Below are 14,847 nucleotides of genomic sequence, written 5' to 3' on the forward strand. Positions count from 1 at the left end.
TTTTGCCTCCCAAACAAAGTTTTAGTAATTTATATATGACAGTCTGATGTCTATGGCGGAAGCCATGCTGTTTGCTGTGCCAGAGCGTCATTACGCACATGTCAGTTCATATTTTTACTCGTGTAAATATTCATATTTTTACTAATTTACCAAGTTACAGTTAGATTCTACTATTTGCAGCATTAGTTTTTTCTGAGAAAAAGGTACTGTGTGATATCCGACTGAATCAAATATCAATCAAATCGAGTCGGGCCCTTGTGAAGAGAATCCATTTGGTCAGAATCGATAAACAGGCCCTTTTTCTACCATAGTGTCACATGCAACGAGCTGCTGCAAGCAGTAGGGGGCGCCATTTCAATCGGAGTTACTTTCAGTCATTAGTTTCCATTCTCATAATCCTGAGTGAAGTTTTCACCTACTGAATGATCACTTTATCAGTTGTTTTTTACTGAAGCATCAGTTTATTCTCACATGGTTAAAGAGCTCACTCATGACAGCTTGATTCACATTTCTGAACTGGAATAAATGAGATCAGCCCACATTTTTTAGCTGAACAGCTGCAATTCATTTTTCACCTTTACAATGTAGCCAGCCAACACTGTGTGAAACAATGTGATGTAAGCATGTGACACAAACCTCTGCCCATCACTAGACCTATGAGCTAATCCTATGACGACAAAAAAATGATTTCTGGATTTTTCTTATTTTCTTGATTTCTTTATAAACCTTGGAATAACCCCAGTGCCGTATCCATGAGTTTTATTATAGATATGTGAATAAAACAAGGACAGGAAACAGTTACAAGTACAGAAAGTGTAACATTCCATGCACATACACAGAGCCTGTCTGCCAGAGGGGTCCAAACTTTTATTATTTTTTATTATCAAAGGCCGCATATCAAAGTGTACACGGCATGGTCTCAGATGGTCAGTGCAGGGAAATATTCAATTAGGTGCATTTAGTGAAGGTTTTAATCATGAAACCAAAGAATGAATTTAGGCTTAATGCGGCTCTTTCTCACTTTCAAATCAAAGGTATTGAGATCACAATCAACTACTGTGATTCAATTTGCTGTAAAAAGTACAACTTCTTTCAATGTGTGCCTACTCGGTAAGAAGCCTGAGGGCCGCACATTGGGCTGTAGGCTCCATGACGGCATTGAGCTATACACTACGCTTAACAGATGTGTCCCTGCATCAGTCAGTTCAAGTAGCTAAGACAAAGCTTCAGTGAACATAAAGTTGACTAAAAGCTGCATCTAAATGTTTCTGTAGAAAGAAAAACATGTACTGCACAGAGAACAAGGCAAAATGAGACTAGTCTTGCTGCTAATTACAGCCGCTTACAGTTACTTGACTTGAATGCAAAGCAATGATTGTATAGTTGTCAGTTGGATACTCACTTTCCACTTCATGTATAATTGATCATATTTTTGTTAACACACACATGTAGAACAATTTATTCAGGCATCCTAACATGTACAAGGCAAACATGTGAGCAATCAAAAATGGTAATAGATTAAAGAAGTTGTGTTTTTTTTTTGGTGTGCAAAGATGCTTTGCAGATGAAATGTAGAATGGCTTGGGTTCAGAAAAAAGATGTGCAATGTGGTCGGCAAAAAATTGCTCTCTGGTTTGTCTCCTTAATGTAATAAAGTGATAATAGGAGGACTTAATTTCAGATATTTCAAAATGTATGGTTTGTATAGCAGCCATGTTCTTCTACATGGAAAGGTATGAATGATTATGTGCTTTAGGAGTCATAGACATTACTAAATCAAGTCCCTTGATTCAGGGGTCCCCAACCTTATTTCCCCATGAGGTACTTTTATGAAATGCTGCAAAAAGAGGGAAAGTTATTTGTTTTTTTAAGAAATCTGTAGTCATCTGTAAAAGCAATCATGTGTGGCTCCTTTGGAGAGCTACATATTGGAGAACCCTGCCTTGATTGCCATATCTATTTAGTTGGCATACCTAGACTAGCTAACATAAAAAACACGATGATAACTGCATGCCTTAAAGGAAAAGGCCACCGTTTTTAAATACTGAGATATGTTCTTAGCTTAGACGAGCTAATATGTACCTGCCTGGTCTTTACGCGTGCCCGCAGTCACGTAAACAGAGCACAGACGGCGTTAGCATATAGCCTCTCCTCTTTTCATCTATGGATCCAAACAGAAGTGAAGCGACCAAGCTCTTCCATGTGTTCTCTATTTAAATACAGTTACATGAGCCTGTACACAATCCAAGTATAGTCACACAGAATTAAAAATGCGGATAAAAAGGGGCATTATATTGCAAGGCCTAGTAATATTACTACGCCTTGCAATATAGTTCCCCTTTTTATCCGGATAGAAAATCGACATGTTTAATTTTGTGTGACTACACTTGGATTGTGTACAGGCTCATGTAACCGTATTTAAATAGGGAAAACGTGGAAGATCTTGGTCGCTTTTAACTTCATCTCCATTTGGATCCATAGATGAGGCTATATGCTAACGCCGTCTGTACTCTGTTTACGTGACTGAGGGCACGCGTAAAAACCAAACAGCTACATATCAACTCGTCTAAGGTAAGAACATATCTCAGTATTTAACAATGGCCTATTCCTTTAACCAGACAAACAAAACAACTCAAACATTTCTGAGTTACTGTGTGCTCCTTACAGTTAGAGCAGGTTCCAGAAAGAGGCGTGACATTCTTGAGCTGTCTCTGGTCGATACAGTAGGTCCTTCTGGCATTGCATTAGTTTGCCCAAAGTCAATATTGTGTTGGTCTAAAGGAGTAGCTCTAAACTGGTGTAGCTTGTGAACCTTAAACCTTGTACCTATTTGTCATTTTCGGCAAAGCCCCATGAGCCACCAGTTGAGAACCACTGATCTAAAAAGTAACGTTAATTAATCACTATTAGATCCCCCTCGCCCGGCTCTTTGCTTTGGTCCATCTTATCGTCCTGTTCCTGGGAGTCCTCAGCCGTGGCCTCGTAGCCCTCGTCCCATTGGGCGGAGCTGAGTCCGGCGGGGGCGGACACAGAGTGCGGGGTGTGCGTCCGACCCAAACCCTCGTAAGACGACTGTTCAGTGATGGCGTCCTGAGAGGCTGAGGACAGGAGGCCGGAGCGCTCCCCGTCATTCCCTTCCTCGCCGAAGTAGGCCTTCCTTGGGCGGCCCATTACTGTTCTCCCTGTGGATGAATATTTTCAGATGAAATATCACAGAATAAAATATCCCTTGATTGTTCAACATGCGTGTGTTTAAAGAAACCTGTACGATTCATGGCACTTCTTTCACAGCCATAAAAGGTGAACACATCTTTAACCATCATTGCCGTTTCATATGAAAACACATTGACCAGTGTTAACCTCTTGTGGCAGTATGAATGATGCGTGGTTGCCTGCGGGGTATAAATAGGGCAACATTCCCCTTTGTTCGTCCCACCTGACCTCTCCCCTCCGTGACGTCACCCGCCGACCAGGAGCTAGCATGGCTGTCAGAGCTTTGTGTAACATGTATGAAGATTGTCGCTAAGAAAGAGGAAATGTCACTGTCTCAAGGCGTCAAGCCCAGTGTTCGGAGCATGCGGTGTAGCATGTGCTCTCGGTGAGTGGCAATGAGATCATTATTGTTCGTAACTATCAGTTGTGCGCTGAGCTAACACTAGCATTGTTTGTAGCTTCTCGGCTGTGCGAGGTCGGCGTCGCGGCTGTAGCCCTCGCGTGTGTGCAGGTCTGGATGTGTCACAGCCACCCGGTATGTGCACGTTTACTGTCCCTGTTATGTACGTAGATTTATACTGTTAGACTAATTATATTGTAACCTCCTAGGCTGCTGGTCGGCGGGAGAGCCTCCCTTTCTGTCTCGTGTCTGTCACCTGGTCCTTCCTCCGCCACACGGCGTCTCGTGGTGGTCGAGACCCGTATCGGACTGGTAACATGGACATTGTGCATTGGACTGACTGACAGCTACATGAAATGATACCTGTCAGTAACTCAAGGAACTGTGAACCTGTCTATGAACGAACTATGTTTTAAAGGCAAAGCAACGAAACGTTAATAAATTAACCGACTGTATTATTGTCTCTGTCCCAAGTTAATACGAACCTGTGGTGCCTTAAGCGTGGGGATATTTTCATTTGCCCAGTATAACGCTGGGCTGGCGTTGTTGGTTTTAAATGGTAACATCATGGTAAGATAATGCACCCCCCCTGCGCCCCCGTCAGGTCACACTCTTAAAGCATATTTTCTCCCAATAAATCAAAAAAGCAACAAAACAGCTTATAAGCTATTTCTTCTTTGCAATAAAAGATATCTTGCCATGGACCACACAGTGTAGAAGCATAATCATCTACTAAAGGTTAACTACAGTGGGTTGCAAGCTTCTGCTGGTACTCTTAAACTCGGACACTTACCGACATTGCGAACCTGCTCGGAGATATCCGCCCTGACGTCTGATATGTCCCACATGGCCATGAAGGAGTCGAAGCAGGAGCCCTCCTCAGCCTCCTGGATGTAAGGCTTGTACGTGAAGCTGAAGTGATGCGCGATGGCTGCCAGGAACATCTCCACACAAATGACAAAATCCTGCACGCAAACAACAATCCGCGTGAACCAGTTTGTAGCGGCGCATTATGCTTCCAAACCAATCTTGGGTCCCTACATACAGCCTCCGCTAAGGGTAGGTAATGTTACTTCATAGATTTTCTTTTTCTCCATTTTTGCAACTTAAAAGGACCGATTCATGATTGGAAAAAGCGCCTGAGCAAACAAACCTTACCTGCAAGCCAGTGGCTACAGCTTCTACACTATGCCAGTCCCAGGTCTGGGCCTCAGAGATGACCCCTGCTTTCACCAGTAACGCTATGAACACGGCTTGCCTAAAGAGAAAGATACAAAAGGTAAATGTGCCTGCATGTTGTGCTATTTAAACATTATCTGCATATTTTTAAACCCCCCCACCTTATAACCGGGCGCATTTTCTCCAGTTCGGCTTTACCCAAATCCAACAGCTTCCCGACCGCAGGGCAACAGTGTAATGTCTTTTTTTCTTCTCTTTTAATGTCGCTTTTTCGACATGTTTGAGTTGTTTTTTTGTGGTTCTTTGGTCACTTTTTTGTTGCTCTTTTGTTGCTTTGTCATCATACAGGTATAGGCAATCAGGGTCCGGCTGCTTGAGGATAGCATCTTCTGGCAGCAGACTCCTAAATCTTGTTTCTTTTAATGCAAAGCATAGGACACTTAGCAAATGATGGTCCAGCTCCCCTCTGGCAGCAGGTCCAGATCATTAAGATTAAATCTTGTTATCATGAGCATCGATCAGTTTGTTATTACTATACTTTTCAAAAAAATGTAAATGCATTTGTTGCAAATATGTAGCCAACTTAAGTACCAAGGACTAAACTATGTTATTGTAGCAACCACAATATTATTTAAGTATTTGAATAGGGGGTGGGAGTAAACAAGCTTGTCTTCTTTCGAGCTTGAAATAAAGTATTCATTATCTCAATTTTTTGCGTTTTCATCCTTGTATTCTTCGCTCTATTGTCGCTTTTTCAAGCGTTTACATTTCTGTAAAGCCAAACTGGACAAATGTGCTTGGTTCAGGCGGGGATTAAGTGGTTGAAAAAAGAAAAAAAGTCGTCACCAGAAAGAGACAAACACCACCATCTTGACGCAGAGGAACTTTCCGACCGGTTTAATGGGGCTCAGTTCATCTCTCAGAGCTCTGTAGAACAGCACCAGGCAGTACATGGCAAACTGCGGAAGGAGAAATGATATCACTTTGGACATTACTCTTCAGGTAAACTATAATCATGGATTTAAAAAGGCAAAGGGTGTAGGATTTATTTTGGTAAACATTTCACACTAAAATAAAATAAAGCAAACAATAAATTTTCCTCACCAGCTGGGACATGTTGTTGAAGATCACGAGATATGTCCACGCATTTTTGGAGCTGAAGTTACCTTCGTCGTATACACCACACAGCTGACAGATCCTACGGGACGAGAAATGTTGACAGCTGAAATCTGATACTGAAAATATCAAACGTAAAAAACATTTAGGCTTATGTATTTACAGTAGACCTTTAAAACTTGAAAGGAATGAAATGGGGTCTGCAGATGCTGTATGGGGTTTAATACTTTTGCCATTTTTTGTCTTTAGTTTTATATGTGTTCAAGTTAGAATTTCTACCTATAGAAAATTACACTACCTAAAAGGCTGCCACCACAAAAAGCTCCCACACTTTTAGCTTTGACAAAGGCGTTTGCTGTGACAGTGTTTCCATAAGGTTGCTCAATGTCACCAGATTTATTTCCAAGCTGTATTAATTTTTCATGGGACGTCAAATCATAAAAGAACAAGCTCTGAACACTTTCCCGACGTCCTGTACAGGTAACACATGTACGTTACTTACAAGGCGATGACAGTGGTGACTGGTCTGACGACGGTGTACTGCAGCACTCCCAGCTTACACCGCAACAGCAGCACTCTAACAGAGGGAAATCAAAGCAGACTTTGAGCTGAACATATACATAATACATATATACATAAATACATATACATTACGCTTGTTTAAGTTGTGGCATGTGTTAGTCAGCTGCTGTCCTTGATGGAAATTCATTGAGATTTAAATGGTCAGAGATAAAACAGCGGCGTGCCTACAATGAATCCTTTTGACTGGGGTTAATATAAAACTGATGACAGCAAGTGGACCGGCCCATAGTCACAGGACGAAGAACAATAAAATATTACTCACGTCTACAGTGTGCTAATAGGGAGTAGACACTCTTTATTCATCAGTACAGTGTAGAGTAATGTTAGTACAGTGTGATGTTTGTGTATGCTTGTTTTGATCAGAACTAAAAATTTGACAGTAATAAATATAGTCAGAGTTTAAAAAAATATGCCAAGAAAAACAACTACGGTAACACTTTTTTTTTTACCCTACCCTTGATACATTGTACCTGCCAAATTTAGTGCAGTGTAATGTGCTGTGAGTATTAACTTGAACCTATGTGTTACATACACAATGGAATAATATGTATTTGTAGTTTGTAGGTATATAATGTAGTAAGACATAAGACCCCAACTCTAACCCTAACCCGAAGGATCCTATGTCTTATTACAAAAGGTACCTCCAAAGAACTAATTCACATTATTCTTTTGTGCATGTACAACATAGCTACAAGTTATTACAGACTGTTACAAAGCAGATTACATTGTACTAAATTTAGTACAATGTATCAAGGTGGTGTAAAATAAAGTATAACCATAGATACAAAAGGAGGATTTTCTTTTATTTTTTATCATGAGTGATCTTCTAGTTACTTTTTTTTAAAACACTGACAGCCTGTGCGTCAACATAACTTAGTAATATTTACTGGAAAGTGAAGACTTTTGTACATTGAGCATTTGTGACAATGTTACACATTGTTCAGCTCAGTGTTTTTCTTTCTTCACTGTTTCTTCACTGAGTAATTCCTGGACATACAATCCTAACTTCGAGATGAGGGTGATAGGTACTTGAAAAAAGTAATGACTATATTAAAAAATACTACACAAAAAACGTATTTAGAAAATAGTAAACAATCATTAGTTATACTTAACATGTAAAAAATGTTTGTAGGTGTTTATGTTTACATTTTTCATGTTGGGTTTTGAGGCAGTTACCCCATCAGAAAGGAGCATGTGCCCTACACTTTGGGACTTAAAAGTACTCTCTCACTTGTAACAGGCCTGCAGCCCTCCTGTCGTAAAAACAGAGACTAAATGTTGCCATTTTCCTCTGACTGTGTGAGCCCTCGTCTTTGATTGGTGGATTGCCTCATACCCTGCATTAGGATTGGTCCCAGTGGTCTGCTGCCTTCTACCTCATGATTGGTGCGGCAACTTGTCTCCACCTTTAATGGCCGCACCTATTTAAGAACACACCCGTCCACATGTTTGGGGCTGCCGAACCTTTGTGGCCTGTATGCCATTCGTCTGTGTCTCTTTTTGGAACGTTAAAAAGGAAAAACACGCACATCCAATCTTAATAGTGTGCAGGACCAAAATCGACGAAGATGAAAAAGAGAAAAGTGCGGACTAAGTAGAAAAAGTGTTTATTACTTACACCACATGTAACGTTTCAGGCCTAGACAAGGGCCTAGGCGAGGGCCTAGGAGGCCCTTGTTTGAGGAAGGGCCAAGCCCGAAACGTTACATGTGGTGTAAGTAATAAACACTTTTTCTGGGAGCTACTTAGTTGTGCGGACTTTTCTCTTTTTCATCTTTTTGGAATGCTCACTGTAATGTGACCTGGAATTAAGTGACACTCGTTCGTTTAGTCATGACTTGGTTTGTATTTGTTAGGCCTAATGTTGTTAGCACACTTGTTTACTTTTGTGTGCTTTGGTTTTGTTGGTTCAGTTTGCAACCTTTGCTTATTGGTTTTGTTTGCACTTGCAAATTTGTAAATAGTCTTTCTGTTCACCTTTTTACTCCGCTTTGTTTATTTTATTAAATCACGACTTCATTTAACCTTTTACATCTTCACTTTTTGTTATTCCCCTTTTGTTACTGTCCAATCCTGAACCCCTTCACTACAAAGACAGTGAGCTGATAAAAAAAATTATAATAATAAAAATAATGTCCTTTCTAAAGTTGTTGCTGAAGTTGACACAAGAAAAAGATCACAACTATTCAGTTTTGGAAGTGGAAGTCATAGTAATCTCATTCTCTGGTAACTTGCTTTGAATAAGGAACTGCTTTGCACAAATGGATTTTCTACTTTGGGATTGCACGCAGCAGGATAAAAACGTTGTGTATTTATGCTGCATGAAGCCACTCACTCTCCCATGGGCCAGGGCGGGCAGCAGCAGAGCGGAGGCAGGTGCCTTTGCTGTTCTTGGACCTCCAGCATCATCACCAGACTGGGGTACTGGTTCTCCAGGTAGTTCAGCAAGAACGTCATGAAGTTGTAGATGACATAGGCCTCATAGCACTCTCTGCAAGTATCCACGTATATGGCTATGTTGGGGTATTTCAATGCAATCCACTGAAAGACAAAAGCGTAAATCATTAGTATTATGTTGTTTATATTACTTGAGTATTTATGTCATTCCATTTGTGACTTACACTGTCAAGGCTATAGATTGGAACCATCCATAATATTCTGGGGAAAAGACAGAATTAGGCTGCAGGCAGTATATCGTCAAATCACAATTATTGTAAAATTACCTCATATAAAAGAAACAAGTGTATCTATCTAAAAAGTAACATACTAAAAAAAAATGCTGTTTACATTTAATGGAACAATCTGCACTGAAATGGTGAAGAAAAATATCGCAATACAAAGAATATGCTAATTTCTGCAACAACAATTCACTCTTCTTCAGTGTGTGTGTGTGTGTGTGTGTGTGTGTGTGTGGGCGTGCATGTGCATGTGTGTGCACCAGAGCTAACCTGATAATGGGTTTCTGAAGTTCAGGCTGAGTGTAGTGCACCAAATGCTGAAGAATGCCCCATAACGAGATCGGTATGGTCATGAAGACGAAGATCCCAGCAATAAACCAGGCTTTATTGTGAGTCCCAACCTGTCGTCACACAAAGATAAAAAAAAAATGTTTGTAGGAGGCAGAATGTATAACAACCACTTTTGTAACTAAAAAACAAAATACTACAAAAAAAAACTACAATCCAAAGTAAAAGAAGTCACCATTTGTAAAGACATTGCAGTGTTTACTATGTTGCTTTGATTTTCTCCCATGAGATCATGTGATATGCGTTACATGTCGGGGCTAAATAAATATTCAACCTAATCATTCAACAACAAATATTACAGCGCACTAAAGTGATTAAAAAAAATACATATATACAACTATATAACTACAAATATGTTAAGCTGAAGCATGCAAGACTATGTGCAGAAACTTTTGAGCTTAATGGGGGAGTTCACATTAATCAATTCCCAAACCCCAACATAATGATACAACTTTATGCTGTATAACAAACTTGACATATTATTGGGCAGTGTAAAGTTAAGCGTTTTATTCATGGTAACTCAATACAGCGTGATTAAGATATTTACAATATGAACTATTATAAAGTACAAACCCCTGATTTCTGCAGCTCCCAGATGCACAGGGGGAGGACCACCAGCAAGAGTAAAATGTACAGGAAGACCACCAGCGGTCGGATCCATCTCCTCCAGTTCCCGCAGGAGCAAGGCATTTTGTCATGTAGACAGCAAAGGCCTTTCCAACTCAAGCAGGGCTGAGTCACTAAACGATTTAACTCGTCTCACAAGATCTAAGGCTAAAGCTCGGTACATTCAGCTTGACATCTTTTGGCTTTCAATCAACCCTCATCGACTGCCTAAATCCAAGGAAAAAGCGGCAATTGTTTGGGTTAGGTGCTTCTAATGTAGTTTTTCAGTCAGGTGGATATAACTGAAAGGTCATTATAGGTTAATATCATTCTTTAACCTAACAGATCAGCTGGCTAACATTAGCATATCAGCTGCTTCATTGTGTAAACAAAAAAAGCACATGACCCATGCTTTATCTCCTTCAAAAATCTAAACGACACAATATTCAATGAAAGCTATACAACCCGATTACAGCATCAACATGTTATACTTAGCGCCATTTCTAGTCCACATTATGCTCGAAAAAAGTTTCCACTGATGTGTTTTTGTTGCTGGTTGTGTACTTCCTGATTTCGAACGTACTTCCGTGCGTTCTGTAAGCTGATTGGTTGCCGTAAAACAGGCAACCAATCAAAAGGCAGATCCCCGCTTCGGGGTCCCGTGACTTGTTGAGTGACTTTTTTTCTCCCTTCTTTTAGCATAGAAATGAAAAGGCATCTGAAAAGGCTTCTTCCCTGCGTCCCAGGCATCGGTTAATAAAACCTACATATAAAATAAATATAAATATAATTCAATTGATCCGGGCAACTGGCCATTTTCCGACCTCCAACCGGGAAAATGCTCGAAATACATACAACATGTAAACCATATGGATCTACATGTAAACCTGGAGATGATCAGATACAAAAAAGAAAGCATTGGCAGCCCCACGTGGAGAAGAGCCGCTGACGATAAAACTTTAATAAAACCACTGCATTATTGAACTTTATTTTTAGTCTCAACAGTCTCAACCTACAATATCAAGTTATAACGCATGTTATGAACTATGCCTGGTGAAGATAGCTTAGTGTTGCAGCAGTAGTCGTGTTGTACATACGACTTTGTTCAGCTGGAAGCTCCGAGGGCGTAAATTGTAATTTTCAAGTGGGAAAGAGGTAGTTGCCCGGAACGCAGTAGACCTAATCCACCAGCAGATGGCACTCACTGCTTTGCGGTTCTTTCTTTTCTATTGTATTCATTTTAAATGAACATTTTAGAACAAAAACAGGTGAGTGGAGTATCCAAAAATAATTAATTGAGAGCAACGTTAAGCTGCTATACAATGATTCAAAAGTGGAATAAAAGAATTGTGACAAATAACTAGTCAACACAAGTAAAAGATAAAAAATAAAAAATAAGAGACTGAAACTTTCTCTATTCTAAGGTTGTTGTTTGTTTTTTCTCCATCAAACAGGCTCTTTCCTTGCCTGCAAAATGTATGTTTTTGTTTTTTTCGTTTTTTTATGGTAATATATTATCTACCAAATACACCTGACATTTAAGTTATTGAACAAGACGTGTCCCATCAAAAGTTTTCTCTTTCATTGTGTACTGACAAACCTTCTTATCTTTTATCTTGAGAAAATCTTTGGAGACAGTGCTTTCCCTTCTGTTGCAGCATGTCTCCACTGCCCCAGAGTCACAGAAATCACTCGTTGTTGCAGGACAGATTGTTCATGCATTTTGCATCCATCCTTTTGGCTTTTATGAATTAGAAATGGTCTTTGCCACAAGTTGTGAGCGTCGCTGAGAGGGACTGCCAAGCAGAAGTGTCATGTGGGCTAAGGGCAGGCATATAGGCTTATGCAGCTTTGGATGATCACTGTATTCATATTTTAGCCCATAGCTGTACATAAATATGCAGCGGGACCGGTGGGGATATGCGTGTGCAATGAAGCACAAATCAAGACAACAAGAGCTCCTCATTTGTTACAGAAATACTCAAATCTATCTTCGAAGATTGCCTATCCCAATAATCCTGCTATTGGACTTCGTTTCAGAAAATGTTGCCCTTCAGTCAAAGGCCTTGGCTAGCGCTCACCTTTTCCACAAAAACATCCCAGAGTAGAATGTGGAATGTGGAATGTCCTGCAACATAAACACCATTTATAGGATCTCTACAAGTAATAAATATTTGGTCTAAACGGGCCTCATTTGAAGATTAGTGCCAGCTCAATTATAAGAAGCCACCATCTGTTAAGAACTGTATTGTGAAACAAGTTAAGAACCCAGAGATGTAGTTCAAGATTTTATGTTCTTTAGACATTGAGATCTTATTTGTAGGAAGTGGTCAGTGCAGTGCCTGAAATAGCTGCTGCTATTTCAAATATTTCTTTTGCTCAAGCGGTGGTTAAAACTATAGTGAAAGTTGTGTGGTATATCCCGTCACTATCTGATACTCCTCTTCTAAGAAATCATTCTCAAAGATTTGTGAACTGTCTTTTGGGGTGCTGTAAGGCTCCAAGTGGTGTTAACCCAGGGCTCGATCCTTCTCCCAGTGGTGCCGATGCCAGAGCTGTGCAATCATAAACTAACACAAGCCAAACCAGAGCGCCCCTTATCGGACGCTTGTCTGTTTGTGTTCGAATTAGTCGACACTACATCCACTTTTGATAATACAGTATAAAAACACCAAATCTGGAAGCCACAGAGCCAGAAAAATACATGTCAGAACAATGTTGTCAAATTTAACATGTTTTGCCATGGAATTATTAAATCTTTTAGTAAATGTTAAAACAACTGGAAAGGTTTTAGATTTCATGTTATTTGTTATTGTCATTTTTTATTTCAGTCAGTCTGTGTTATCAAATAAGATGGTATGCCTCCACTTTATTTGTTGTTATTTATGAAAGTGCTGTGCATTAATTGTTACAGACCTTATAAATCATAAAGCAGAACAATCCACTTAAAGCTGCATTGTGCAACTTTTCATGTTTCATATTTGTGCGTATTTGACCTTGTAGTGATGCAGTGGCTGTGCGAGTGGTCAGCATGGCGCCTTTTAGAGATGCGCGGGTCGGCTTTTTTTCTGACCCGCACCAACCCGACCCACCCGACCCAGAGAAAAGCCTCTCAGTTTCCCGACCCGACCCGCGCCTATTAAAAAACTGCTGCATGAGTCACGCTGCAGCTGGATATCACTCAAACGCGAGCACACCACGTGACCGCGAGTTTACAGGAGAATTAGCACTTGATGCTTTGTTTTGCTACTTACTGCACCGCTGAGGAACCTTTGAAATCGCGAATGGACTTCGAGAAGCAGAAACTATCATGAGGCTTTACTTCAACCACGTCATGGACGACTCTTTCTGTCAAGTAAACGGAGTTTGGACTAAAGTGGAGCAGCTTAACCTGACGCTAAGAAGTTGCCCTCCTCAGGTCAATAAGATGCGGTGTCTTTGATTTTAGTTTAACCTTGCTTCTTGTGGATGCATTACTTTTATCACATGTCATTATGTGCTTGGGAACGGCTATTGTGACGCATTTGTAGCGGTGATCAGAGTCATACAGAAGCGATCGTCCAGGTGACATCTAAACATAACATGCAAACATAACATAATGATACGTTTACCCCATGAAACAAAACATTCAACAAAATACAGCCGGCTTTGTGTGACATTTATGGATAAGCATGCACTGTATATGTAGTAATCCAACAATATAAGGAAAAAATAGTGCACTTTTTAACCCGACCCACCCGCACCCGAAGTTTGCCGTAATTTTGAGATACCCGACCGAATCCGCGGGCAGTGAAAACCTTCCAAACAATTGATCCTGGTGCGTCCTAGAGACCACTGTGATGGAAAGTAAAGGCGCCATGCTGACCACTCATACAGCCCCTGGGTCACTACAAGGTCAAATACGCAATACCAACTTTTATTTTCACCAAAAAAGTTGCATAGTGCACCTTTAATGACTACAACAGGTTTTAGCCATTAAGTGGATTGTTCTGCTTTCTGATGTTGTAAACCTAAAACAGTGTTCCTGCAGGTAGCCAAATTGAATGCTTTTTATTGCCATTTTAATGCCCAAATACTACATTATTAATGCTACCAACCCCCCCAAAAATCTGCATATATTTAAAAGATTTGTAAACATTCCATCATCTGTACTTTTCACAAACTTATGCAGAAGTGTTGTCGATGTGATCCCACTTGGATTCAATTGAATGTGTTTTAATGACACTTAAAGGGAATTTACAAAGTTTAATATTGTTAAAACGTATTTTCCTCCCCCTACATGTTCCTACCATGCCCTAATGGGTAGAATGAGCCCAGACCTATTCACCATAACTGCCTCTAAAATCCTGCACTGCCGAAGTGCCAACATGCACAAGCTTAATATAGAAGCTGCAGTTACACGCAAGACTTGAGGTGGCAGTAGTGAGCATACAATGACCAATTTGCATCTAGTCCCTTTAAGGCCTTCATTTTAGCTAAATAAATGTTCTTGCTTTTGATCCGACTCAGAATAGGTTTTATGGCCATTGTCAATGAACAGGTTCTTGCTGCCAAAATTGTCCCCAACCATCTTATATAGCAACGCAGACGGACACAGGTATGGCACACTTAAAATCTAAACCCTGTCCAGTTGTTGAGAGATAATTGTGTTAACATTTGTATCTCGACCTGGATATAGACATGAACCCACATAACCAAAGCTTGACTACACTAACATAATACGTT

At 40.2% G+C, this 14,847-nt stretch overlaps 1 protein-coding gene across 1 annotated transcript; it reads right to left on the reverse strand.

Moving 5' to 3' along the window:
- Positions 1 to 2,599: 2,599 nt before the first annotated feature.
- tmem184c (transmembrane protein 184C) lies at positions 2,600 to 10,662 on the reverse strand. The gene is made up of 10 exons (XM_079552777.1): positions 10,090 to 10,662; positions 9,439 to 9,569; positions 9,112 to 9,148; positions 8,826 to 9,031; positions 6,411 to 6,485; positions 5,897 to 5,990; positions 5,639 to 5,751; positions 4,772 to 4,871; positions 4,407 to 4,578; positions 2,600 to 3,182 (listed from the first exon to the last, which is right to left on the reverse strand). Exons 1-10 carry the CDS (start codon positions 10,204 to 10,206, stop codon positions 2,893 to 2,895), a joined length of 1,335 nt encoding a protein of 444 aa, XP_079408903.1. The 5' UTR covers positions 10,207 to 10,662; the 3' UTR covers positions 2,600 to 2,892.
- Positions 10,663 to 14,847: the final 4,185 nt, after the last annotated feature.

This window comes from Gobius niger (assembly GCF_951799975.1).
Source record: "Gobius niger genome assembly, chromosome: 3".
NCBI classification, from domain to species: domain Eukaryota; kingdom Metazoa; phylum Chordata; class Actinopteri; order Gobiiformes; family Gobiidae; genus Gobius; species Gobius niger.

Bases quoted from the DNA above. Each gene is read 5' to 3' on its own strand.
- tmem184c (XM_079552777.1), bottom strand. From the start codon at position 10,206: ATGCCTTGCTCCTGCGGGAACTGGAGGAGATGGATCCGACCGCTGGTG. The intron at 6,486-8,825 runs GTGAGTGGCTTC...TCCCTCTGTTAG, and splicing joins CCGCCCTGGCCCATGGGAGA to AGTGCTGCTGTTGCGGTGTA. The intron at 5,991-6,410 runs GTAAGTAACGTA...CTCGTCCCGTAG, and splicing joins GTCACCACTGTCATCGCCTT to GATCTGTCAGCTGTGTGGTG.